The sequence below is a fragment of the Pipra filicauda genome, unplaced genomic scaffold (assembly GCF_003945595.2).
Source record: "Pipra filicauda isolate LSUMZ 115617 unplaced genomic scaffold, ASM394559v2 scaffold209_size2725305_pilon, whole genome shotgun sequence".
NCBI lineage: Eukaryota > Metazoa > Chordata > Aves > Passeriformes > Pipridae > Pipra > Pipra filicauda.
The window spans coordinates 1059537-1084779 of NW_024104320.1; the positions used below are offsets into that span (position 1 = coordinate 1059537).

Below are 25243 nucleotides of genomic sequence, written 5' to 3' on the forward strand. Positions count from 1 at the left end.
CTGCAGGACTGGATGTAATTAAAGGGTACTCAGTAGGTAATGAGCCCATTACCTGGGGAAGCCATTTGGGGACTTCGATGCTTAAACCAGCTCTCACAGTATTGGATGTATAGCACAGAGAGCACAACATCTATAGGTGCAGTGGCTGAGCTTTGTGTCTTGTTTTTCAGAAATCTTGGCCACAATCAGGAGTTCAAGGATGGTCTCTACTGTCCTGCGTACCCTGAGCTCACTTCCCAAAACCACCAGCCCCATTCAAGAGTGCGACTAAACTCTGATTCCCCTCTCCTTTCCTCTCCTCAAGCACAGGATCCATCTGTGCAGTTGCCATTCATACAGTTGTGCACTTTGAACACTAGAACAATTGATCGTGATCTTTAAAAGAGGGAAATGGAACGAGGCGAGGTGGAGATTGACCCTTTGTGTGATCATCATCTTAGTCTTGTATGATGATGGTCATGGATGGAGCCCTTGTCCTGAAAGGCTCCTGCAAGGAAGGTTGCAAAGTACAGATACCAGAGAAAATGATCTTGAATAGGAACTTAGGAAAAGTGCAAATGGGGCAGAGGCAGTGGCTGGGCAAATTTGAAAAGTGGAGAGAGTATCAAAAGTTTAGAGGGAAAAGTAACTGTCTTTAAGGCATGAAATGATAGAAAATTGGTGGGGAGGAAAATGTTGTTGCTATAAATGAAAGTGGAATAATGGACCAAGACAGAAAAAGGAAAAAAGTTGTTCATATGTGAAAAGGGACAGAAAAATGCTTCCTCCACAGTCGCCTCCAAAAATATGTAACTGGAAAAGTACCTGGTGCTGTTCCTGTTAAACCAGAGACCTCAGTCACTGTGGCCCTAATCAAGTAGAACACCTCTTGTGCCCAAAGCATCCTTGGTCTTTAACCGAGGCCTGAAGTGTTGATGGTGCAGTCAGACTTCAGGCATCACACCTCCAGCAAAAGCCTGAGACTTTCCTGCAGAGAAGTGAACATTCAGACCCTGTTTTAGATTTTGCTCGAAATGTATCATTGTGCTTTAGCTCAGCTGAATTTGTTAAAAATAGTCCCTGCTATAGCACCCACAGGACAGAGTGGTTTATTTTCCCCTATTATAGATCTGACAAAAGCCTGCTGTTATTTCTGTGCCCTCTCTAATGATCTGCTTACTCTCTGGAGAGCACTGACCCATTTCAGCACAGAATAATTAGCCTTTCAGACACTACTGTGTTTCCATTAAATAGACATAAATGTGCAAGGTGACATTTATTTACTTAGGCCTGAAAAATACGCACCACAGATGTTGGGGCTCAGGAGAACTTCAGTTTCTTTTCATGGAACGGTTATTTGCATGATTTTGTGTCGTTAAACACTAGTGCTTTGCTGAAATGATTGCTGTTGAGTTTCCTCGGGGAAGCAGGAGAGCACAGAGATTATTTGGGTCTTTGTTTCACCATAAGGCCCTTTGGTGATGCTTTGGCAGCCCAGTGCCCAAACCTGACAGTGGCTTTGAGCACAGTTATAGTCATACGCTGTCGAGGTCCCTTTTACTTTGTGTAAGGACTCTATGTAAGGAACTGTTGTTGATTTACAGATCTGTCTGAAGAAGAATGTGTTCAGGGTGTTACACTGAGAAAATGAGAACCTTGACCTATTGCAAACATAAAATAAACCCAAAGTCCTTTAGTATTTAAAATCAGCTCTTTTGTCATCTTGATCACTGGCTTCTGAACTGCCAGGCTATTCCCCAGGTGAAAAGTATATGATTCATCTTGATAGCCACTTTGGTCTGCGAAGTTGGAAGGAAGTCTTACCCTTAAAAGTCCAGGCAGCATATAAAACATGTAGGTTGCCTGGTAGTTCACATCCCTACATGGAGACGTGGCATGCTATCATTTCATTCTGTTAGCGCCAATAGGCTGTATAAAAGGAGGCATCACGCAAGGTAGGTGCTTTATTGCAGGATGGAAACACTTTCATAGGTTATTTTAATCATTACGATTCTTTCATGATGTGTGAAAGTTGATTGTTGCTGTAAATGAAACCATTGAAGGCTAAAAAATAAAAATGCTGTGATGGTAAAAATCCTTGGAGTGCAAAAAATGGGAATTGCTATAAAAGGCAGTAATTTATTCTCTGCATGAGATTATTTTTTATCATAAGGATGCTTTTAAGCTAATTCTGAAACATATACAATTGTAGTCTATATAGCTGAGGTATATTGCTAGATGCATTGATAATTTGGCTAATTTTTATGCACTATAATTTATATATTATTTAGAAGTGCTATTTTATTCTGTTAACTGAGAGGCTTAACACATTTTTACTATGTTAAAGATAAGTTATTTTTGCAGGTCTTGTGGTTTTATTATTTTGACCCATATCTAATTCATATTGCATCATAATACCATATTTTTACTAATATTATTCTAGTATGTTCAAAACTTATTTCCATTTGGATAGAAATTCATTAGCTCTTGATTTTGATTATAACAAATTATTTTAACTTTTCTGTGATAATGCATTCTCTGTGTTTCTGATTTGCTGATGCTGAAATATTTTGTTTTCATTTTTAACCCTTCCAAATTTAGGATTGTTTTTGCTTTTTTTCTGTGTATATATATTTCAGTTGTTTAGACCTACTGGTTCCTGCTTTTTTCTTTTTCTTTTTTTTTTAATATGTTATGTTCGTAACTTCTGACTGTCTGTGTTGAGCCAATCTTACCGACAAAAATATCAATTGTTTCCTGTTTCTCTACTTCTTTACAAAAAAAAAAATGAAAAGTAAAAAGTAAAAATAAAAAACTCTTAATGGGAACCCTGGCACTGTCTGTCTTCTCTGTTCTGCAGAAATGTTGAAGGAGTTGAACCAGCAACGCAGAGCGAAAGAGTTTACAGACCTGAAAATTATTGTTGAAGGCAAAGAGTTTGAAGTCCACCAAAATGTTCTAGCTTCCTGCAGCTTGTATTTCAAGGACCTGATTAAAAGGTTTGCCTTCCTTCCAGCTGTGATCTGCTCTGTTCTTTTGTAGGGCGCATTTGTGTCGCTTTTTTTTCCTCCCCTCTCTTGCAGGTTTATGAAGATTGAATCTCCTGTCACAGAGCCAGTAGCCATTCTTTCCACCTCCTCTGAATGTATTTCCAAACTGAGACTCAGATCCATTTGTTACACATCTGACTCGTACAGTGTAATTATTTCTGATGAGTAGAGGCTGGTTTTGGCCGAAGAAAGTGTTCCACCACTGAGAGATCTAAGATTTAAACTCCACTGCTAATGGTGATTCAGTCCACAACTAAAAACTATTGCTGTCAGTGTTTTCAAGGGACTCTGTCACACATGACAAAAGTCAGTCCTTCAGGCTACAATAAGCCATCAGCGTTCAGGTGAACAATGCTGAGATGTTGTGCTAATAAAGCATTTGGAGTACTGTAATCCCTTCACCCTGAAATCTTTGTTACATGCTTTTATGTGACTTTTATGGGCAAAGGGATTGATATTTTTATCATTTGGGGACTTTTAAAAGAAAATACAACTGATTAATTTCTCCAGAAAAGATCGGAAATAAGATGATTTTCTGGTCAAAATATAGCTCTTGTTCTGCATGTTAGACTAACAGTAGCTGTTTCATACAAACACTCCAGCTTAGGGTAGGTACAGTATGTACATTTTCTAAACATCATGTCTCCGCCTTCGCATTTTCCCCCCTCTGTTTCTAGCTGATTGATTCTAAACAGTGCATGATAATCTCTTTTTTCCATTACATTGATCTTTCAATTTGTATGCTTCATATACTTGCATAGGAATAAATTGGTACTCTGGTATTATTAGTAAGTTAGAGTAGCAAGTAGGGAGAAAAAAAAACATGAGGATAACTTTCATTTTTCTCTCAATCATCAGCAAATTAATGCAGCTGCTGATTTTGCCTTGCAGTATTTTCCTGAGCAGACTGAGCCTGGACTGTGCTAAAAAATGGGATTAAAGAACATTGTGCTTGCTTCAAATCCTGTATTTAAATTTTGCCAACTAACACAATAGTGACTGTATTTTATTTCAGGATGGCATATTGGCTGGTATCTCCTTGCAGTGTATTGTGTCCTTTTGCACAAAGCTGGTTCTATAATTATGGATATATATTACATTTCTATGATATAACTGTACTGACTGCCTTATCAATTATTCATAAAAAATATGTTGGCCTAGGAAGCATGTCTTTTTCCCTCTGTAAATCTAATGATTGCTAGCAGTAGCTAAGCCAGATCTCTCCTGTCCTTTCTCTTCTGTCTGCTCATTATTATTTAATTGTTAAGGCTACAGCATATGCTTTTTAGGGTGATAAAGAGTAGAGTCTGCAGGAAAAGAAAAATCATAAAACCAACTTGCAGAAATCAAATTACTGACTGGCCAAAGACTGTCATTTGGATTTTGCTGTGAAGACATCTGCTTGTGTGCAGAAGTCACCAGGCAGAATCTATTTCTAGAAGCACACTGAAAAATCTTGCTGCTTTATTATTTAGTTACCAAATGGAGATATACTTCAGATTGAGCCCTGCTCTGATATGAACTTAGTTAAAACAATTAAAAAAAAAACCTCTTTAAACGCTCTGGAAAGAGACTTATGAAAGCAAAACCCTACATTTCAGCATGTATTGTCTTTCAGCTGCTCACATAAAACTTGCATGCATTATAAGAAAAAATAGTGCAAGATTTAGCCTGCTAACCTCACCACTTTTTGCCTTCTTTCACATCATCATCAGCAATAAATATTCCAGAGGTCGATTTGTGTCCACCATCGGGTCTCTCCATCCCAGTTGTCTTCCATATATAACCTCAGCTGAACACATATAACCTTGTTGGAGACTAATGGAGTTGCACAGGGGTGTCCAAGGCAAAAATACCTTTATTACTGATGATGATGCTTGAATAAGAAAAAATTCAGCTTGATGTCAAGTTGAGTTTGCAAAACTGTCAGGTGACAAAAATAAATATTCACCTGTAAACTGAGCAAATGTATCTTTGTGAGACAATAAACTCGGGGTTATGGGGTGGAATTTCTAAAGACTTGCTTTTTGTATGATACTTGCAGCGTTAAAGCCTCATCCTTTCCAAAACTCATGAAAGTCAGTTGCAAGAGGCACTCAGTATTTCGTAGGATCATGCCCTTAGTAATACAAAATCATTATAGTTCACAGAGCTGGAATGCTTATAAATACAATAAATCTAGAATCCTCTATTGATATTTGTTAGCAGATCCTTTGAGACAGCACTTAAAGCTTTATGTGATTTATATTGCGCTCTCTGTGTTATTATAGAAATCAAAACAAGAAATGGCAGTTTTTCTTAAAGAATAAAAGAGACCTCTTTGTATTAAATATAGTATAAAGGCCATTTCAATCAGTGCACGCCAGGGTTAAACTCTAATGTCATTCCAACCAAAGGCACCAATGTGTCGCCAGAAACATCAATGAGAAAATATCTATTCATGAAGGTGCTATGTACATTCATGGAAACATGCAGAAACAGAATCTTTGAGAATACTTATTCAGCTTATTATATGCCACAGGCTGGTTATTATTAACCTCATATTCTGTCATTGATTCCACTGTGTGTTCAAGTTGGTATCTGATTGTAGAATAGCAAATAGTATCTCAAAAGAATAAAAGAGAAATGTTCTAAACCAAATCAGATCAATTATTCCCTTCTCAAAAAAAAAAAAACCACAACAAAAAAAAACAGACAAAAAGCATAATAGAACTAGAGTTATTGCTCATCTTGAGGAAGGTTATTTGATGAGAATTAGTGTAGCAGGGAAGAAAATATGTTGGTTTTATTGCACTGTATTGAAAAGATGATAACCAGGTTTGATTGTCCAAAACAATTCTGAAGTTATTTACAAAACAAATTTGGAAATGAGAATGCACTTTGAAACCCCTTTAGGTTCTCAGAAAATGGCTATTACTGTGCTGAGCACTCTGCTCCTCATCCAGAAAATTCCTCGTTCCCTATGATTATCTTCTAAATATATGATCCCTTTTGAGGTTGGGTTAGTCCAGTCCTGAGCCTGAGTCCAGCACCATACCAAGCACTGTGCTTTTGGAAACAGGTTATCTAGTCCCTGTCAGATGCTATGCAGCACTCAAGCCTAAGCCAGGACTTGGTGTTCATCTCCCTCCCAACAGCAACTGACCATGAAAAACAATCTTACTCCTTTCCAGTGCAAAACCATCTGAAAAGGATCAGGTGTATTAGGAACAGCAAGTGTGAAGTGTTCTGATGTCTGTTCCACATCACTTTGCCCACGAAGGAAGGAAGGTGAGATTCAGGGGTAGTGTGGGGATCCATAAAGGACTACTGCAGTATAGGGCTTAAGGAGAACATGGATGGTAAGCAGCAGTTGGAATAGGGTTCTGTCCCCTAAATGCCATCATATATATTTTGAATGCACTGCCAACCACATCAACGCCAGTCTACTCAACTTTGGCCTTTTAATTTGCACCTATATTTTAGATACTAAAGAAATCAGCTCTCTCAAAGCAAAGGCTTAATTTATGGTACAGACAATGAAGAGAAGCACCTTGAAGGTTTTCAGAAGGATCTTTTTTCTCCTAATTCAGGTTCCTATGTGCAGGCAGGTAGGTGATCCCCCTGGACAAATGAGAGGTGCTTGTCTCTCTCATTAGGTAACTAACATTTAGGTCCAAGACTGGCATCTAAGGCAGGCTGACTCTAACCTCACCTTCTCAACTACTGGTACAGTCTGCAGAGAGTGAGACAGACCTCTCCCAAGTGGCAAGTCCTCTCCCTATAGAATAAGTGTCTAAGAGATGAGGTAAAGGAGGAGGCTATCCCTCTTTGCTATTAAAGAGAGACAAGGTGATTTGATTAGACTGTGAACTTCTGATGGATGTTCCATTGCTTCCTTCAGGAGTCCAACCTAAGCTGGTTGTCTGGACTTCGCTGCAGTTGGGAGGAAAGATGAGAATGTCTGTAGGACAATTTCTACCTTATGATAAATAGTATGAATTGCCTTCTTCAAGTGCTTATTTTTCACAGCCCAGAGAAAAAGGCCAGTCACCAGCCTGAATCATAGTTGGCTAAAAGGACATGAATGATTTCTTCAGAAATTAGTGTTTTTCTTAATGTCACGTGCATGTGGTTATATATATACACACAGGAAGAAAGAAATAGGTCCAGATCCATCAAAAAAAAAAAAAATCTCCAAAATGTGGTTCTTACAGAGCACAGATTTTCTTATTTAAACCATTCTTGGTTTGGAGGAGGAGAGAAATGAGGTCTGGTTTTGTATCTGTGCTAGAAGAACTGGTGGAAAATACGTGTATGTGTGTGTGTGTGTGTGTGTATTCCAGAAGGAAGGAAAGATTGGAAAATCCCATGAAGAGACATTTTTTTATTTCCAGCTGTATTTGGGATAGACAAATGCAGCTGCTGGATAAATGGAATGTCTGATATTTCCGTAACAGAGAGTTTCACCGTAACATTTTAATTTGCTGTTTTCTTCTTCTTAACCCAACCCAGAGTAATGGAATTTCTACCAAATATGACATTATTGATAGGAAGCACTTGACATAAAAGTCTCTTCTTGGTCAAAATGCTTGCTTTTATAAACAGACTTTTATAAGTAGACTTCTCTGTGGACAGTTACTAAAGATATACAGATCCTGTCCTACAAGCTTTATCTTTTCAAGATTTGATTTTAATGATGCTTTCTAATCTGGAAGTCATCCTGGGTGCCTGATTCCACTGACACAGAGCAGTAAGTCACACGCACAAAGCGATTCTGTCACAAGAAGCAGGTTTTGGGATGCAGTGTAATCTGGCCATGATATGTTCATCCTTCTTTTCCTGTGAAACAGAGCCAGTGATTTCATGGCCGGATTGCTTTTCTGCAATACTTTGCCTCTTTTTGCAAGTCTTCAGATTTTTTTTTTTATTTTCTTTTCTAAAATAGAGTTGTATATGCTTTCTGGGGACTTGAAGGCAGGGCAGGAGAAGTAGAGCCTTTAGGGTGAGAGGACCAAATTCCTCTTGCTTTACACCCACGCTGAAGACGAAGATGTCATTCTGCATTTTACACCGTTGTGTGAAAAGGCAGCATTTGGATGCACGACAGAGAAACCTGCCACTATCCATCTGAAACAGCTTGACAAAACTGCAAAAGCATTTAGGTGTCTGGAAAACAGACTGTCTGGTTTGTGTTTACGTTGTAAAAAGCCCAAAGTGAGAAATAGCAGATGAAAGAAAAATCTACTCTTAGTGACCCCTTTGTGTTTTCCTTCTTATTAAGAATCTTTCTTTTAACTCCAGGAGAGGAGTAGCAGCATTTCTACATCTGCATACTTCAGCTCCATTGTAGAACAGAATGAATGTGGAAACAAATTATAACATTTAGTTAAAAACAGAGAAATAGGGAGTTAAAAATACGGTGTTTGTTTCAACTGCCAAGAGAGGTATACTGCACCCAGACAGAATGCCAGGAGTTTCTGTTAAACAATTTAAAGGAGTCCATGAGAACAGGAGGTCTCATGGGACTGTAAAATATCCTTCACCCTTTACTGCCAGGGGACAAGTGTAAATTGTGCTATGGACAACGTTTGCTGTGTGTATGCACAAGATCTTGGCATGGAACACAGCTCTCTGCTCACTGTGGCCCGTTTCCGTGAGCGCTCCGCTCGCTCTGCCTGCCCGGGCAGCCGCCCGCCCACCTCTCGGAGCTCCCTGCTGGGCTTCAAATTTTGCAGCTGCCAGACCTTGGAAAACATGTTTTCATCAAGCAAATGTATGGTCTTCTACATAAATGAATGACAGCTTACAAATATTCAGTGGTGTTCTGGGCTGCCAGGCTAAGGAACTGCTGCAAAGCCCATCTCAGGCGTCACAGCCTGGCAATTTCCAGCCTGGGAAGCGTGGCTGTGGATTAGGAGGGTGAGTGGCTTGGGCTGTATGCTGCTCTGAAAGGAGGGGCAGAGCGATGTGTCCTTCTCTGAAGAGAAACCCTGGAAAGGAGGACAGAAAGGCTCCTTTTCAAGTCTCAAGGTGCAGCACAGAAATTAAGTTGCTGTCTTGTAATGGCAGCAGCTTCCAGAGGCACCGAGCAGATCCCTGAATCTCTCTCTCCCTCATTGACAGCATCTCTGTTTACTGTAGCTGGGGTTTCTTGCTCACATAATTTCTAGACTCAACTACAAATCCTCCAAATCTTATCCAAGGAATGACTAATCACCTTTCTTTCTCTGGCTGTACCCATCTGCAAGCCACCCAGTTGTCGTGCAACCACTCATAAGATGCCAGTGTGGGTGACCTACCTATATTTACTTATATCTCACGGCCCAAGTCTAGACTTGACTATGTTGAAATTTAGGAGTGAAAGGAAACAATTATCTAACAAGCTGCAGTTCAGGCTAAATGGATCAAAGACAACAAAGAAAAAATCTTCCATGGCATAGAAACTGGAGCCATGTTCTTGTAAACTGTCATTTTTGGGCCACTTCCAAGAGCCAGTCTTGTCCTAAAAGAAGGGTAATCAAATCTCCAACTCCAGCTTGCTCGCAGGTAGCTCTGGGGATCAGCAGTTCACTCCTTTCATTTAAATCATCAAGGATTAGCCACTGCTGGATTGAAATAATGAATTTGAATTAATGTGAGCAGGTTATGGTCATATCAGATCATAGTGCCCTCTGTTTGCTTGTGTAGAGCTGAGCTTCAGCGACTGAAATACTCGAAGCAGTTCTGCAGGTTGGAGCGGGCAGGGAGTGATGAGCTTCCTGCCCTTTCCTGCCTGTACTGGCATAGTGATGTAGTGTAGTACCTTTCATTGGTGTGTCTGTCTCTACATATACTGTAGAAAAGCACTAGCAACACCCTGTAGCTGTAGGAGAAAGAACCAGTGCCTGACAGAATTAATTCTAATTACTGAAATGCTGATTGGGATCTTTGGGCACTGCCATAATCATCGTAGTAGTAATAAATAATAATTGTGATTATCATTATTTTATTATTGTTTTCCCTCTAGACATTGCAATGATGAGAAAGAGTCTTGGATAGACTACCTAGATAATTACTTGTATAAATTTCTCCGCATTCCTAAGAGATGGATTTATTAGCTTCATGCCAGCTCTCTGCTAAGTTGGTTTTTGATGGTGTAATAAGTAACATTAAAAGAAATCAGATAGGAGTTGGGTAAGGGGGTGAGCTTTAAGTTTGATGAGAATAAATTTTTTATTCTGTCATTTTATTTTTAATTTTCCTTCCCATATAATCCACCAAAACCTGCTTGCATCTTTTATTTACCTTTAACAAATAGTAGCTCTCATCCAGGTTATTTTGCGACTGAATTAGGCTGACAGAGATACTTGCAAACAAGTTAGATCCCACACTATTAATAAGTTGGCCCAGTTTTTTTACTTTTCCGCTAGTACCTTGTGAAATTCAGTTTATTCTCAGTCCCTAGCAAAAGTCTAGGTCATGAAACACTGTTCTTCCAAGGGCACTTGCTATTCACTTCTTCATTCTCTTGCTAGTCATTTAAGCTAGCATCTTCAAACTCGTCATCTTCTTTCTTAAATCTCAGCAGGGAGCCAGATTTGTGCCTCCGACTGTGATCTCCGAGTCTATAGCGTTACAGGCTGCCGCTGATCCCGAGCATTTAGATTGTGTTCCATCAGTGAATGGCATTAAGGGTATATAAGAAACGTGGCTCTTTTGTTTGTTCTATTTTATTCTGGCCATGTTGTCCGTGGACAAAAGCATTTGCTGTTAATCCCATTGCTCGTCTTGGTTTGTAATGATCATTTCTGTGATGGTGAATTAGTGGGAGCTGCTGGTGCGTGCCCGAGCTCACAGCCATTAATTTTCTTGATTTTCTTCTGATAGAGCAGGTGCAAACTGGCAGCATTTGACCCTAATAAGTTACACTAGTCTGGCCAGATTTTGTTTGCCTGGAACAAGGAACATTATTTGTATCAACATCCTGATAAAAGTGACCAAATGGATTTGTTGGTCAGGTAAATTTTCCTGACACATTTGCAAGCCCGTGTTTAAACAATGTAATTTATTTAATCTTGTGATTTTACTAGTTCTTTATTGTAATCATACAATAGTACCACTACAGTACATGTTTTCTTCTCTCATGAGACAGATGGATAGTGACTGAGGCTCAAAGATAATGTTTATCTACAAGATAGTATAACGAAGGCAGAGATTTGCAAGTTAATACATTTTGAGCTGATAAAACAGTTCCAAAGGAGAAGCAATGCTGGGGTGTAATTTTTTTTTTTTAAATCCTGTTTAATAAAACATTCAGTGCCTTATGACATACGTATTGCAATGATGTTGCTCTATAAATGTCCCTTCCTGTCATCATTTACATGATTGATTACCTTGCAGCTGCATAAACTTGTATAACTCGGTAAATAACCTGTTACCTCAGTATGCACATGCATCTTGGTGTGTGTCATGGAAATGTGTGTTGGTATGTTTGGGCATCTATATTTTTATATCTTGTGAGTGTGTTATTATGATAAATCAAGATCTTTGGTACAAAATACAACTTTCTATGTAGAGTGCTGTGTCTGTTTTGTACATAGCTGAAGGTTGGCTATAATATAATGAAGTTTATTTTTTGCTTCTCCCAAGATAAATAGACATGGGTTTTGAACCATTAATAACTCTGAAGATGGTAAAAAATCAAATAGTGGACAGTTAAGATGCAGCAATATTGCACTCTCTTCTTTGCCTGGAGTTTCAGTGCTTTAAGGATTAAAGTAAAAAGTTGAAATCCCACAATAAACAAGAGATTCAGTCTAAATTGTGTCGACTTGAACAGCAGTTTCTAATGAGCACACAGCTAACAGACTCTTAAGCCTCATGAGAAGCTGTCTATCCTAGTCTGGAGTCCTTTCTTTGGTAATCAAAATAATTTGACAGAGATAAAAAGAAATAGCTTCTCCTCATTTAAGTACCTCATCTTACATAAAAATCTTGGATTTCCTGTTTTCTGGAGACCTAAATACTGTCCAGGGAACAAAGTGATTTAATTTGATTTTTTTTTTTATTGTCCTGTCTATCTTAGTAGAAAATATGTTGCTCTCATGGAATGGGAACACAATTACTGTAGAATAAACATTTATATTCCTAATAACAGGAGCAAGCCAGTGAGATCAGCATGTCAAGCTGATGGGGCAGGTCCTGGGGGGCACACTGTGGAGAGACCAGCAGGCAGCTGGCTGGTAGGACAGGCCATTGCTTTGGTCCAAACAGGGAGGGACCAACCCCAAAATATGAGCTTCAGTTTCCTCAGTCCAGGGTAGAGCAGAAGCTTCTGCCTGCTGCTGGCAGTCCTGTATAGCCTCCTGTAGCTCGAATAGGTACTTTTAGTGGAGATACTCAGACTCCTGAGTTGTATAAGACACTGAACCATAAATTGTCAAAGACAGCAATTTTTTTTTTATTATTACACTACCAGAATGAGTGTGTTTCCCTGTTTCTTAAAGATAGATTCTGAGTGAAATATGAACAAAATTGAGGCTGTATTATGGAGGTAGCTCTTTGCTGCTAACTTCTGTTGGGAGAAGCAGATAGTGGTGGGCCTTGGAGAGGTAGAAAGAAAAAGACACACACCAAGTCCCACACGTCCAGGGAAAAATCACAAATAATAATTCTAAATATGTCTTTATTTTAAAAAATAATTATTTATTTCAGTGCCCTTTTGGAGCACATAGCTTAAATACATGTCATACCTTTGAGTCTACGGCACAGTGACTCATATGGCATCAAATGTAAATAGGTGTCACAAACTCTGTCAGTCCTTGTGTTCCCAACCAGGCAGCCTGGGAAGAAGCTGAACCAACTGTTCCTAGGCAGTAATGTACATTTACATAAAATGTTTCACATTTTTCATGTTTATTCCGTGCAGATGGCTCCATTTTGAACATCCAGAATTTGTTTTGACTTTGTGACTATAGCTTGTAAACAGAGCGTTGGCTGGCGTCTGCACCGGGTATAGGTAGCTTTTCATATTTGATCTAAAATTGAGTGAAGCTGTAGCCAAACCATTAGTCAGTCAAAATAATGTTGCAAGCCAGTTAAAGGCAGCATATCCAAACCATGAGGGAAGGCTGAATGAGAGGCGGTAGCGCTGTCCATAAATTGACAAATTGATGCTCAAGCAGTGTTTCACTTACACAGCTACTTTAGCCAGGCTCTGAATGCGGCTTTGCAAATCAAGGCATCTCACTATTAAATGTTTTGAACAGAATCACACAGACGTTCTGTTATGTGAACGTGTTGATACGAATAATGCCGGGAAAATGCATAGATACACATCTATTTATAACTCAAGATGCAGAAAACTCCGTTGCATTGCTATTAAGCATGAAAACACTAGTGCTGGCTCTTGCCTGTGTGTATTATATGTGCGGAAATGATTTTCAAGGACAAATGAATACCAAAAATGTAAAGTTCTCTACTTTTGTCAGTTCCACTCCTACATCTTGCAGATGAGGTATTAGGGTTATTTTTCCTGCTAACAAGTATTTAAATGTTTTAGGTCTTTTCTATATATTAGTCAACAGAAAGGGACACTGATTTTGATTTGTTATTTGAGAGAGTAATCAAACCGTCTTTTGCTTTAAAAGGTTCCCTGTGCCTTTGTCTTCTCTAGTTTAAGTAATTAAGTTGAAGGATAAGTAGCCAGAATATGTTCAAAGGCATTGGCTTGATTTTGTTTGACTTAATTATTCCAGACAATGCATAATATTTTTCAGTAACTCCCCCCTTACCCAAGCAGAATGTATCTGTGCTTCCTGCTTATCTACAGGTTCAGTTCTGCTTGCACATTGCTCAGGTCTATCATCTTGCTGGAGAAATACATGATTTGTAAATCTGAAAGAATTCCCCAACAGCTACCATAAAATTAAGCTGTTAAAGAGCTCTTGGAGCTTGTTTAAATGTAGACCTAAACAAATCTCTTTGCTGTTTAGCTCAAGATAAATCTTTTTTAAAGTCCTGTTCTAAATCACTTCCCAATTTTAATGAGTTTATATATCAGCCTTTGCCAGATTTTTACTGTAGCTTTTCTCCAAGATTACAGCCATGATAAAGTAAGGACTAAAATTGTTTATTATATATTATTCTTCAGAAGCAAAACTTTTTCCCCCAGAGGCTGTTGGGAGAGCTATTGATTTTCTGCCACAATGTGAAATGTGTGACCTTTATAATATGAGCAATGATTACAAGGCCAATAAAATGACATCATTCTGTTTAAACTTTAGAGTTCGCAGGGCAAATAGCAGCATGTGCCACATTTAATGATGTCCATGGACGATAAGTTTACGTTGCCTGGCTTCAAGTGAGACTGAAACATGAATGAGGCAGGCTTTCCATCCCCAAAACACCCCATGTTTGTACCAGGAGTGAGGGAACTGGAGTGTATGTACCAGGTAGAACTGTGATTTTTTTTCCAGCTCTTGAGGGAGAAAGTCAGGGCTTTTCTGGTAACAGACTTCTCTAAATGTTTACTTCTACAGATGCCATTGACAAAACTCCTGATGCGATACAGGATGAGCTGCTGTATATACATATACATATATTCTGACAGATTTCCCCCAATCCACTGCAAATGCATTACAGGACTAAATTCTATTCTTAGTTTTAGTCACTTTAGTGCAGTTCCTGTACAATAGCTGAGAGAAGGTTCTGCCCCAAATAGATGAAATATAACTGCACAGGGCATATTCATGTTCTAATATCTGTGAAAACAAGGAACACAGAAACCTTTAGTCAGGCTTTGAGGGCAATGCCATAACCCAATTCACTTAAATAGTTTCAAGAAGAAAACTATGGAATTTCCCACTTCAGTCATATCAGACTGTTTCCCCACGTTATGTTCTTTTCTTCCTTCAAACATTTATTTTTGATCCATTAGGACCTGCTTCAGCCAATTGTCTGCCCATTCTCCAGCCTGTAGCAAGCCAGATTTCCATTGTGGAAGCCAGGGTAGCTGTGATTTCCCTGTGCAGCCTGAATGAAGCCTGTGCTCACTATATGGTCCAGCCAAATGTGGAGCCGAAGGGTTCGCTGCTTAGAAAGCACAAGCAAAACAGCACCACACATTCAAGGCATCACCAAGGCAGGAATAGGGATAATTTCCTTTCCCATTTCTGGCTCATTGTGTAATATCAATAATCTCTGTAGCTTTGTATTATACTTGCCATAAGTGGCTCTAGTGATTGATTAAACACCTTAGCTTTTCTTTGGCATTTAATCAATTGCAGCAGCAGTTTATTGCTTGGTGTATTACAAAGTAAAAGAGATTATTACTTAATTATTCTGAAAAATAGCAGCTTGCAGTTGTTGCTAACGTGGGTATGTGTCTGTGCTGACATTGGTGTCACATCATCCTTTCCTTTGTGCCTCCTGGTCTCTGCTCTGCGATTCCCAACGGATCACACGCAGTCATTCCCACAGCCATCACCAGCACAGAGCAATTAGTGCCAATATATAAATAATTGCTTATGGTGGGGCTTCCTACAGTGCAAACAGCCCGACTCTGTCACTTGCTGGGTACCTCCAAATCTCCCTAAATTTTAGGCAGTGTGCTTATTAATCAGCCCACGTGAACATGAATTCACTGTCGGGTACAAACCGCTTCTGGGAGCTGTTCAGCAAGAATTACATCAGTACCGGGAGGCATTTTGATAGCCCAGAGCACAGGACCATAAGTGTGTACAACTGGAGATAAATCAGATGTGAGGCATATTACTGGTATGTGAGTGTGAGAAAGGAAAAACCACAACATTTTGTGACATCCTCTCGAGGATCTGGGAAATGGCAACTCTTCTGTTTTGACACCTGAGGTCTTCTACCTTGAATGCAGAATTGAATCCATATGCAAGAGTTCAGAAGGAATATTGTGGTGTGATAAAGCATAAGGATTCAGGGTAGCATACACATCTGTGCTTGTAGGGATATGACAGGTGTCATGATCAGTATGTATTCCTACCCATCTGCTTCTGGAATAGGATCTTACTCACCTGTGTTGCCATGCAAAGGGACAGTTCAACATACAGAATTTTAAAAATGGGGTTTAATTCCTTGGTTTGCCCCGACTATCTATGCTCATAGGCAAGTGATTTTACCTTGGTTTTGCCTCAGTTTTCTTTTGTGAATGGGAGTAACCATGGTTCACTGCCTTAGAGAAGACTGTAAAATTAAGGACTGCTAACTGTTCCTCCACTGAAAATGAAACCTCTTTAAAGCTTTGATTTTGCAGAGATTCGTATAAATTAAAGCTGTGCCCTTGACTTGAACAGGGCTAGTCAGTGGAAGGCCAGTGACAAAGCATCCACTGCAAATTTGAAGCATTTTTCCAAATGATTTTAGGTGTTATTGGGGTGGATGGGTGGGATGTCATGCGGGAGGAAAACCAAAGCTTATATGTCGTTTATTTTTCCTCCGTTACGGTAGTAAAGGTCTGATCATCACCTTTCTAGACAGCTGTGTAAATCCAGGAGGTTGGCAGTGCTTTGCTCGTGCTTAAAGCTGGCGTTGCCTGTGAATAGTGATGCTTTGGCCAGTCCATGAATGTCACACCACATCGTATGCCGGTTTTGTGTCACTTGTGCAATGGCTTTTGCAAGTACTTTAGCAGAATTGGAGCGAGCAGACGTTGGCTGTCCAGTGACAGACAAAAGCTTATGTTTCTTTGAGAAGGTGCTGGATGGTCCTAACCATTAAAAGAATTTATTTTCTTACTCCAACAGATTTCCCCTCCCCTCCTTGATGTTACCAAATTTATCATCACTTTTGTCTTTCAGGTGTAATCTGTCTTTAGTGTTGCAGACACATCAGCCAACCATGCATTAAGAACTGGGCCCTTACTTTAATTCAGTATGACTTTCTTTTTGTCCAATAATTTCACAAGCACTAATCCACACTTCAAATGCAGGAGATACTCTGATCCCCAAATTGTTCAGCACTTCATGCAGGAAAAATCGTAGGCCACAGTCATGAAACTCCTAGAGGATGGCTGCTGGCTTCCTGTGGCAGAGCTGGTTGTTGTTTTCCCCCCCTCCCTTCTTTGCTCTAACCATTTTGTCTGTCTAGCTTGTCTTGTATTCTGTTTTCAAAGCAATTGCCATGAAGGGCTTCCTTTTTTTAGTGCCTAAAAGGGAACAATAGATTTTTAGAATAAGCATATATTTATATTTTATATGACCAACCATCTGTATGCAGATATCATATTGATTGTATCTGTACTTTAATATAACATACTGAGAAGTTCAAGCTAAATAGAAATTAGTATTTTTATTCTTATTTCTTATGAAAAGGTCTTTAATGTATCCTTAAGTGCACATGACATTTAAAATTATTCCAGTGCTGGATTCCTGAAAAAGTAGATGACCTTTTCTCTTGAAATTGGAGAGTTGTTTTTCCTTAACAGTTATATTATGCATAGAAGATGAGATGTTAACCAAGATGTTAAAATGTATTGTTTCCCTTTGAAAGCTAATCCCGTTCCTCATTTTCATTAATGTTGGATCATTCATTTTCCTTTCTTTCCTTTCTTTTCCTTTCCTTTCCTTTTCTTTTGCAACTGTTTTTGCATGAAAATGCAAAGTAGCAATAAACAGATTTTTTGTAAGACTTGCTTTAAGACTCTTCTCTTTCAGATCCAGTTAAAGTTTTTAAGTTCAGTTATTTTAAAATTCATATTCTTCAGTTCCGTAAACAAAAATAATGGAGAAATATAATGATGTGCAAAGCGATTTTATAGCCCTCACTAATCAATAAATGCCAATAAAATGGGGATGGTGTAATGTCCGTAATTTAATTGTCTGCTGTTACCAGGTCACCACGGGACAGTAGCAGAAGCGGGGAGAAGCTGGAATTGGCCATGTCCAACCTCACTGCGGATGTCCTGGAGTTACTCCTGGAGTTTGTTTATACAGGTTCTTTGATCATAGATTCAGCCAATGCAAAAACCCTACTGGAAGCTGCCAGCAAGTTCCAGTTTCATACCTTCTGTAAAGTCTGCGTTTCCTTTCTAGGTAAGAATCACTCCATCTAGCGAGGTTTTGAGATCTTGTGTTAAGGTTTGTAAACCTTCTTCTGACAACTCTTACAGGATAAATTAAGAAACCCACAGAGTAAAATATCATTAATTTGACTTGCAATTTGAATTTTAAATGCTGACATAATGGCCAGTGGAAAATGGTCTAGAGAAGTGTATCCTGTTGTTTGAGTGACAACAGGTTTCATATCTTGGATAACTTATTTTGTTGAACCTTGTTCCATACTTGGAATCTTGATGACATTTTGTTTCCTGGAGGATGATCTCTGCATAGATACCAGGCTATAAAGCACAGGTTGCTTATAACTGTGGGAGCAAATTTTGGGTGCTACACCATTCCAGCTTGGTCAAACACCAAAAAATTTGGAGGTGGACTCCCATGGAGGAGGAGGTACTGCAAATCTGCAGAATTTGCAAAAAATTAAAGAGTGCATTGCAATATCTGCAGTTTTCTTGCATCCATGACAAGGTCCTTCCCATGTGCAGTGTTCTTGTAAACAAGATTTGGCTGAACCATTCCAGGTTAAATGTTAACAGGGTTTGTTACTGCATACAGAGTTATGGTCTGATGTATGTGAGTCATCACAAAGGTGGGTGCAAGGAAAGGTTGCTGTGCCCACCTCTGATCTGCCCTGTGTGCATGGGGAACATTTGCCCCAGCAAGGGTGTACAGAGCAACATCACCAGTGCCTCTGCCCTTCCTCTGATGGCCACGAGAAATGTGTACTTCTTGTCCAGAGCATGTTATTGCTTGAAGTTCAATATTGTGTAAATGTTTTAGGCAATAATAACACTGAGCAATACTAAATGGCATGGCTGGCACATGGAGGAGGTGGTCAGAGAGTGCCGTGGGTCCTCAGCACTGTGTCATCCTTCTCCTTTCACTTTCCATCTGCTTTCCAGAATAGACTGTTTCAAAACAGTCCAAGGTTTCCAGCTCAGTTAAGCTTTACAGGTCTGAACTGGAACCAGACAGACCCATTTCTGTCATGGCAGAAGTGGAGCTAGAACTGGAGCTCAGCTGGAACACACCTTGGTTCAAACTCCTGTCTGTACCACTTGCCACTCCTTCACTATCATAGCTGTAATATCAGTTTATGAGACTTTAATAATTTACTAATTACTATCACAAACTTATCAATACAAAAACTTTCAGCTTGGTCTTATATGACTTACTTCCCATGTATAAGTACCAGATACTCTTTTTTTTGACATCTGATTTCTACTTGGTCTTTCTCGATACATCATTCAATGGGATACAGCATTTTCTCTGAAGCCCACATGACCTGTAGGTTCTTCCTGAGCAGTTCTCATTTAAAATTGACATCTACAATTGCAGAACGTGGAATATGAGAGTTTAGAAAATGTTGCACTCAAAAAAACAACAAAAAAAACCCCTCATATGAGTCCAGTTTACTGCTGTGTTAATTTTCACTGCTAAGCCTGCCTGCTGGCAAGATGAGTGGTGGGACTAGGCTGGTGCAATTCAGGCATCAGTAAAGAATTTGTGGTATTGTATTCTCCTTTCCAAATTTTTATGTGTCCCATGTTTAAAGTCTGTTCTCAAATGGGTGGGTACTGGTGATGCGAAATTTATGCTTTGCAATCACACCATTTGGACTGTGCAACTTGAATGAGGCTCTGGTTCTGGCATTGCTTTCCCCCAGCTTCCCTTTGCCACCTTTTCACAGTGATTAGATCTTATGGCCCTTCCAGGAACACGAGATGTGTTCAAGTTTCACTATCTCCAAAGATCCAGCCGCAAAACCAAAATACATTTATTTCACTAAGTCGGTGTGAGATTTCTCTGTTCCAATAGTTAATATTTGAATCTAGTGAACCATGTTATGGTATGAAATAGCAGAGTTGGTTATAAGTTCAGTGATATATGGGGAGCCGCTGGAATTTTGTATTCTCATTTGGACAATTCATGGAGTGTAATCGCTTATTTTTATTTATAGCTATGACTGGATTGCTGTACAGAGATAGCAGAGCACTTGCCATCTGAAAAGTTTAGGCAAAGGCATTTTGTCTTCTCTGTGGCTGTGTTTTTTCTTTTCATCCCAGCCACCTCTGCTCTACACAAAGCAAAAATATGGTAAAAGGGTTTTTTTCATCAGCACTTCTGGAGGATTCACTAGTATAAAGAATGAATCTTTCCCATCACTGGCCATGTCTAAAAAGGGAAAGAAGTGGAGGGAGGTCCAAAGAAGTAAAAGCCCAAATTAATAGGTCTGTTCAGCATAGCACAGCACCATCTCAAAGCTCATCCTTTTTGAGTCATGAAGATCCAGGAGGGTCCTGACTAGTGGATATCCAGGCGGCTTTTGGGTCTCTATCCTGGGCCTCTCAGCAGCCTTAGGCAGAGGCATCCCAAATTTTCTTGTGCTTTCTGGTGGAAATATGCTGCAAAATGTGTCAGGAAAGTAGTTTCATTTTGATAGGAGATTTCTTAACCAGCTTTGCTGGGCTAATTATAGCCGTGTTCTCTCTCCCCCACATGCTGTCTCCTTGGCTTTTATCTAGACCATGAGAAATGACAACAGTTTTGTGCTGACTGATGCAACGATGGTGACAGGTCCATGCAGACACCATATGATAACTGGGCAAATGTTTGCAAACTGGTCAGGATATCATAGGTATTTCCTCCACCCATATGGCTGAAGACTTAAGCAGCTTTTTTTTCTTTTTTTCATATTTGTTGTACACTGTCATCACAGTAATGGCTCAAATTGGGTTTCAGATGATTCATCGGTATCACGGTTTGGGTCTGTGGTGCAGGGACCTCCATCACAGGAGGGAACCAATTCTGAGCCTGTACTTCAGCCTTCTTCTGATAAAATACATTCTTCCTTAAGCCTAAAGAAGTTGGTGGAACCTGGTAGTTTCATGGACCAAAATAGGAAAGAGCAGGAGCTCTGGATTGTCTTAGTCTCCTGAGCAAAGAATACAAGTCAATGTTTGGAAAGACTACTAGAGGGAGAAATGAGAAAAACTGAAGATGGACCAGCAATGAGACCTGCATGAATAGGCACCTGAGGAAAGAAGAGGCGTTTATGGTCCTTTTGAATTCAAGAGAAAGTGTTATGGGCAATTATTTTGTCCGTCCAAGGTGGAGAATTTTGAACCCGGTGGAGAAATGCACTGCCCAGCACTGAAGAACCGTTGATTAAATCTGGAGATAGGAGAAAGGAAGAAGACCCTCACAGGGGAAGGAAAATCTTTTAGACAATCCGTTGGGCATTCACTGGACAATGAACGCATCTTAAAGTCTTCCACTTATCTCTGATCTTCATGTGCTTTTGACATTAGTGGGAAATACCTGAGGAATAAGTTCCTCATCAGAACATACACAAAATATCATGAGGAAATACATGCTTTATGCTATTTTTTGTGATATCCAAGTCATCATCTAGAAAGCATCTCTAAGTGAAAATCCAGTGCTTAATGCACACAGAGGGTGCTTACAGCCCATCATCCTGTTACCACAATCTCTCTGGATAATCCTTCCAACACACCATCTATCTCTGACTTTATCTCAAGTCACCCCACTGCCAGAAGTGCAGTCAGAGCAGTCTGCCTGGCTGATTGTCTCCTGATGACTCTGCACAGGATCCAAAGTCACATCTAAAACAGCGGAAAATACCAGCTGCTGATCTACATTATTGTTGTGACACACATAGGAGCAAATATGCTATTCAGCACCGTCTCAAACCAGAGAGAACCTACTAGATTACATCTGATATCCTTAAAGTCCACTCATGAGTCTCTTATAAACTGTCCTTGAGCATTGGGAACAGCTTAGTAGTCAGCAGTCGTGTTCTGAATGAAGTCAAGGTGAAACTCCACAAAAATGTGTTTTTACAAGCCCAGTGTCACTGTGGCAAAACAGCAATTATTGTAAATATGTCAGTGTCCAAAGGAAAACAGCTCAGGAGCAGACAGAGCATAACTGGTCCTTAGCTGTCTTTGTCATGCTCGCATTCAGAAGTACCTCTGGATTGCAGGGATGGGCTATATTATATAGGAGAAGTCTATATCTAAGTAGTCATGTAGGCTCCCTTTATAGCCAGTGAAGAGTTACAGGCATCAGTAAGGCATGGCTCTGTTCATCCTGAAGTCATTATCTAAAATATTACCAGAATAAACAGGAATATTACTAGATTGCTGCTTGGAATTGCTTGTTTATGAGTGTACAGCGATACTAATGTGAATGCACAGTTGAAACATAGACAGCTGGAGTCAAGAGGCATCAATCTTGCCCTCAAATTTTGAGTCAGAGGTGAAAAATAGGGAGGAGGTAGTGTTTTTATGTTCACAGGATAGAGATTTGCCATATCTCCTATAGCTGTTGCCTTGCTCACCTGCAATGAGTCCCTCTACTTTACATGGCAGCCCTCATCTTAAAAAGACATCACTGTGCCCACCTTGCTGTGGTGCTCATCACATCAGAAGTGAAGTGCAAAGAAGTGTGTCAGCAGCCTCCTGCACATACCTTGGTCTGCGTCTCCCTGGGACCCATCTCTAAATAGCCTCACGATAATTGTTGAATCAGACGGGGTAGTGTCATTTGGATGTGCCACCAAGGGGTTCCTCGGGGAAGAGGAGGGAGTGAAGCTTAAAGGGACAACATCAAGCTGCTTGGACACCAGGCTGCATCAGTCACCCAGCATTGTTAGAGGTAGAGAAATGTGTACAAATCAGAAGAAATCAGTCGTCACCAGTGTTTTTTCTTCCCCACGCCACAGGCTCAGCTAGGGATGGCATGGGAATCTCTCCTGAGAGAGGCAAACCCCATCCCTTGAAGACAAAGGTTCATTCTCACAAATCTTTACCATCGCTGCTTAATGAGTCAAAATTGATTATTACCTTCATTATAAACTCTGTGAGGATAAGGGGGAACAGTGTCAGATTTGTCTTTGACTTGGGAGTTTTCCAAGTGGTGATGAGAGTTTTGGGCTCTGTTAGATGATTATTTTACCCCCAGCCGTATGTATACATGAAACTGTGCCAACAGACAGAACCAAGGAACCTGGAAGAGGGTTTGGGGTTGAGGGGTTTTTTGGGTTTGAGGAGGGGGGGTTTTGGAAAACAGGAAAATCTGGGAGCTTTGCTTCATAGCTGCCAGTTTACAACCTGTCTCTGGGCAGTCTTTGAGTGACAAAATCTACTGACAGCAAACAGTGCTGCTGCTGCAGCCTGCTTGAGGAAATGGGCTCCTTGGAGTCAGTACGATCAACTGATGCAAAATGAGATAACCTAGTTTCAAGACTGCTGGATCTGTAAAAGAAAAAGAGAGGGAAAAAAAAGAAGACAAAACAAGCCCACAAACCCCCTAATCTCATGTCAGGTTTAAAAAAAAAAATGAAAAAAGTAATTTATAATCCAGTTTTATTAAAAGGCATGTATAGATAGTATGCAGGTTTTCGATCTGGTGAAGGCAGAAGCTGGGTGTAGGGAAGAATCCCTGAGCATTTCCAGCAGGAGCAACATGATGGGAGTTTTGTTTGAAGAGATAAGGGGCTATTGCACATTCCTGTCCAGTGCTCTGACATAGTGCACTGGGATATGACACTGCCCAATGTGATAGACTTCTCTGGCAGCACAGGAGCCTGCTACTGGTACCAATGCCTTTGTGATCTATTGCAGTTTGTCTGTCTCTTATTTTTTCTGTAGCCCCATATCTTAAAAGAATATATTCTGCCTATTAGTAGTGGCTTGGTTAACAAAAGCTGAGAAGACTCTGAGAGTTCCTCTTATAAATGTCTAAAAGTGGTGGGTTTTTCTTCAGAGTAGCTGGAAAGGAAAAAAGTACAGTCAAATGTGTGGTGTAGCACACTTCTAACGCAAAGCTACACACTGTGCTGCTGCTTCTGTTTGCTGGAAAGGAGATAATGCTGTCTCCTCTGTGTATGATTTTCTTTGAAACCCACTACACAACGTTTAACAGAAGGCGTTAGAATAATCTGTGTTTTGCATAAGGGATGTCATCACATTCAGCAGCAACAAAGTTCCTTTGAAAAAAAAAAGAGGGGGGAGGATTTCTTTTTTTTATTTGAAGTATCTTAGTAGCTGAACAGGGCAAAAATTATCATAAAGTGACTGCAGCATTCTCAGAAATGTCCTTAGTGCTGTTTGCATTTATTCTTAAGTGTCTGCACTGGCGTTTACATCTTGCTGTTCCTTAAAGCAACATTGTAGGCGGTAGGAACAGCAGCAGTCTCTTGGCTGGGTTCCCATCCCTTGGGAAGCCCCAGATACTTTTATGTCAGTAGGTTTCCCCAGTGCCCTGTGAAGGCTTATACAAAAAGCAAACTCAGAAAGTACATTTCTCTCCCTATCCCCAACTCAGCTGTTAGACTTTGATTTTTGTGCTTTAAACCCCAATCCTATATTAACCCACAGTGCTGCTTTTGGTTAACTCCCTGAAATTAATTAGGGTTAGAAATTTGTCTATGACACTTATTTTTCTCATGACTTTGGAACAAATGTGTATCTTACTTTTATTAATTCTCAATTACCTTTTTTGTTTGTTTTTTTGCTCCTTTTAGAAAAACAGCTGACTGCTAGCAACTGCTTAGGAATATTAGCCATGGCTGAAGCCATGCAGTGCACTGAACTATACAACATGGCCAAAGCTTATGCCCTGCAAATTTTCCCCGAGGTGGCAAACCAAGAAGAGATCCTTAATATCTCAAAAGACGACTTTATTTCCTACATGTCCAATGACAGCCTGAACACCAAAGCAGAGGAGCTGGTGTACGAAACAGTGATAAAGTGGATTAAGAAGGACGCTGCAATCAGAGCTCAGGTAAAAATAATCTCAGCAGTCTCACTCTGCTCCGTTCCCATGAATGCCTCTTTTAGAATAGAAACCATCTCTGTGCAATTTTAAACATGAGGGTATGTAGGAGATGGGATGAGCAGTTCAGATAAAAAAAGAGAAAGGGAATACAGGCTATGCACAAAATGTGTGTAATTTCAAAATCGGATCCCCATATCTGATAATTTTGAATCAAAATCTCATTTGTGACGTGCATGATACAAAGCTGGGGTCTCAAGTTGTTGACTGCAGGCTCAGTCAGAGATAAATTGGGAAGAATTACAGTTGTCTGAGATGCTTTAAGAAGGGGATGCATTTTAGTACCAGCGGAAAATAAAAATCTGT

At 39.9% G+C, this 25243-nt stretch overlaps 1 protein-coding gene across 7 annotated transcripts in view; it reads left to right on the plus strand.

The window, feature by feature from the left end:
• Positions 1-25243, plus strand: part of KLHL29 (kelch like family member 29) — a 393217-nt gene that overhangs the window by 317032 nt on the left and 50942 nt on the right. For all 7 annotated transcript variants that reach the window (XM_027749235.2, XM_027749234.2, XM_027749237.2 and 4 more), the window contains 3 exons: positions 2840-2978; positions 17853-18052; positions 24627-24886. In XM_027749235.2, the coding sequence (XP_027605036.1) occupies positions 2840-2978; positions 17853-18052; positions 24627-24886 (599 nt within the window). The remainder of the gene's footprint in view (positions 1-2839; positions 2979-17852; positions 18053-24626; positions 24887-25243) is intronic.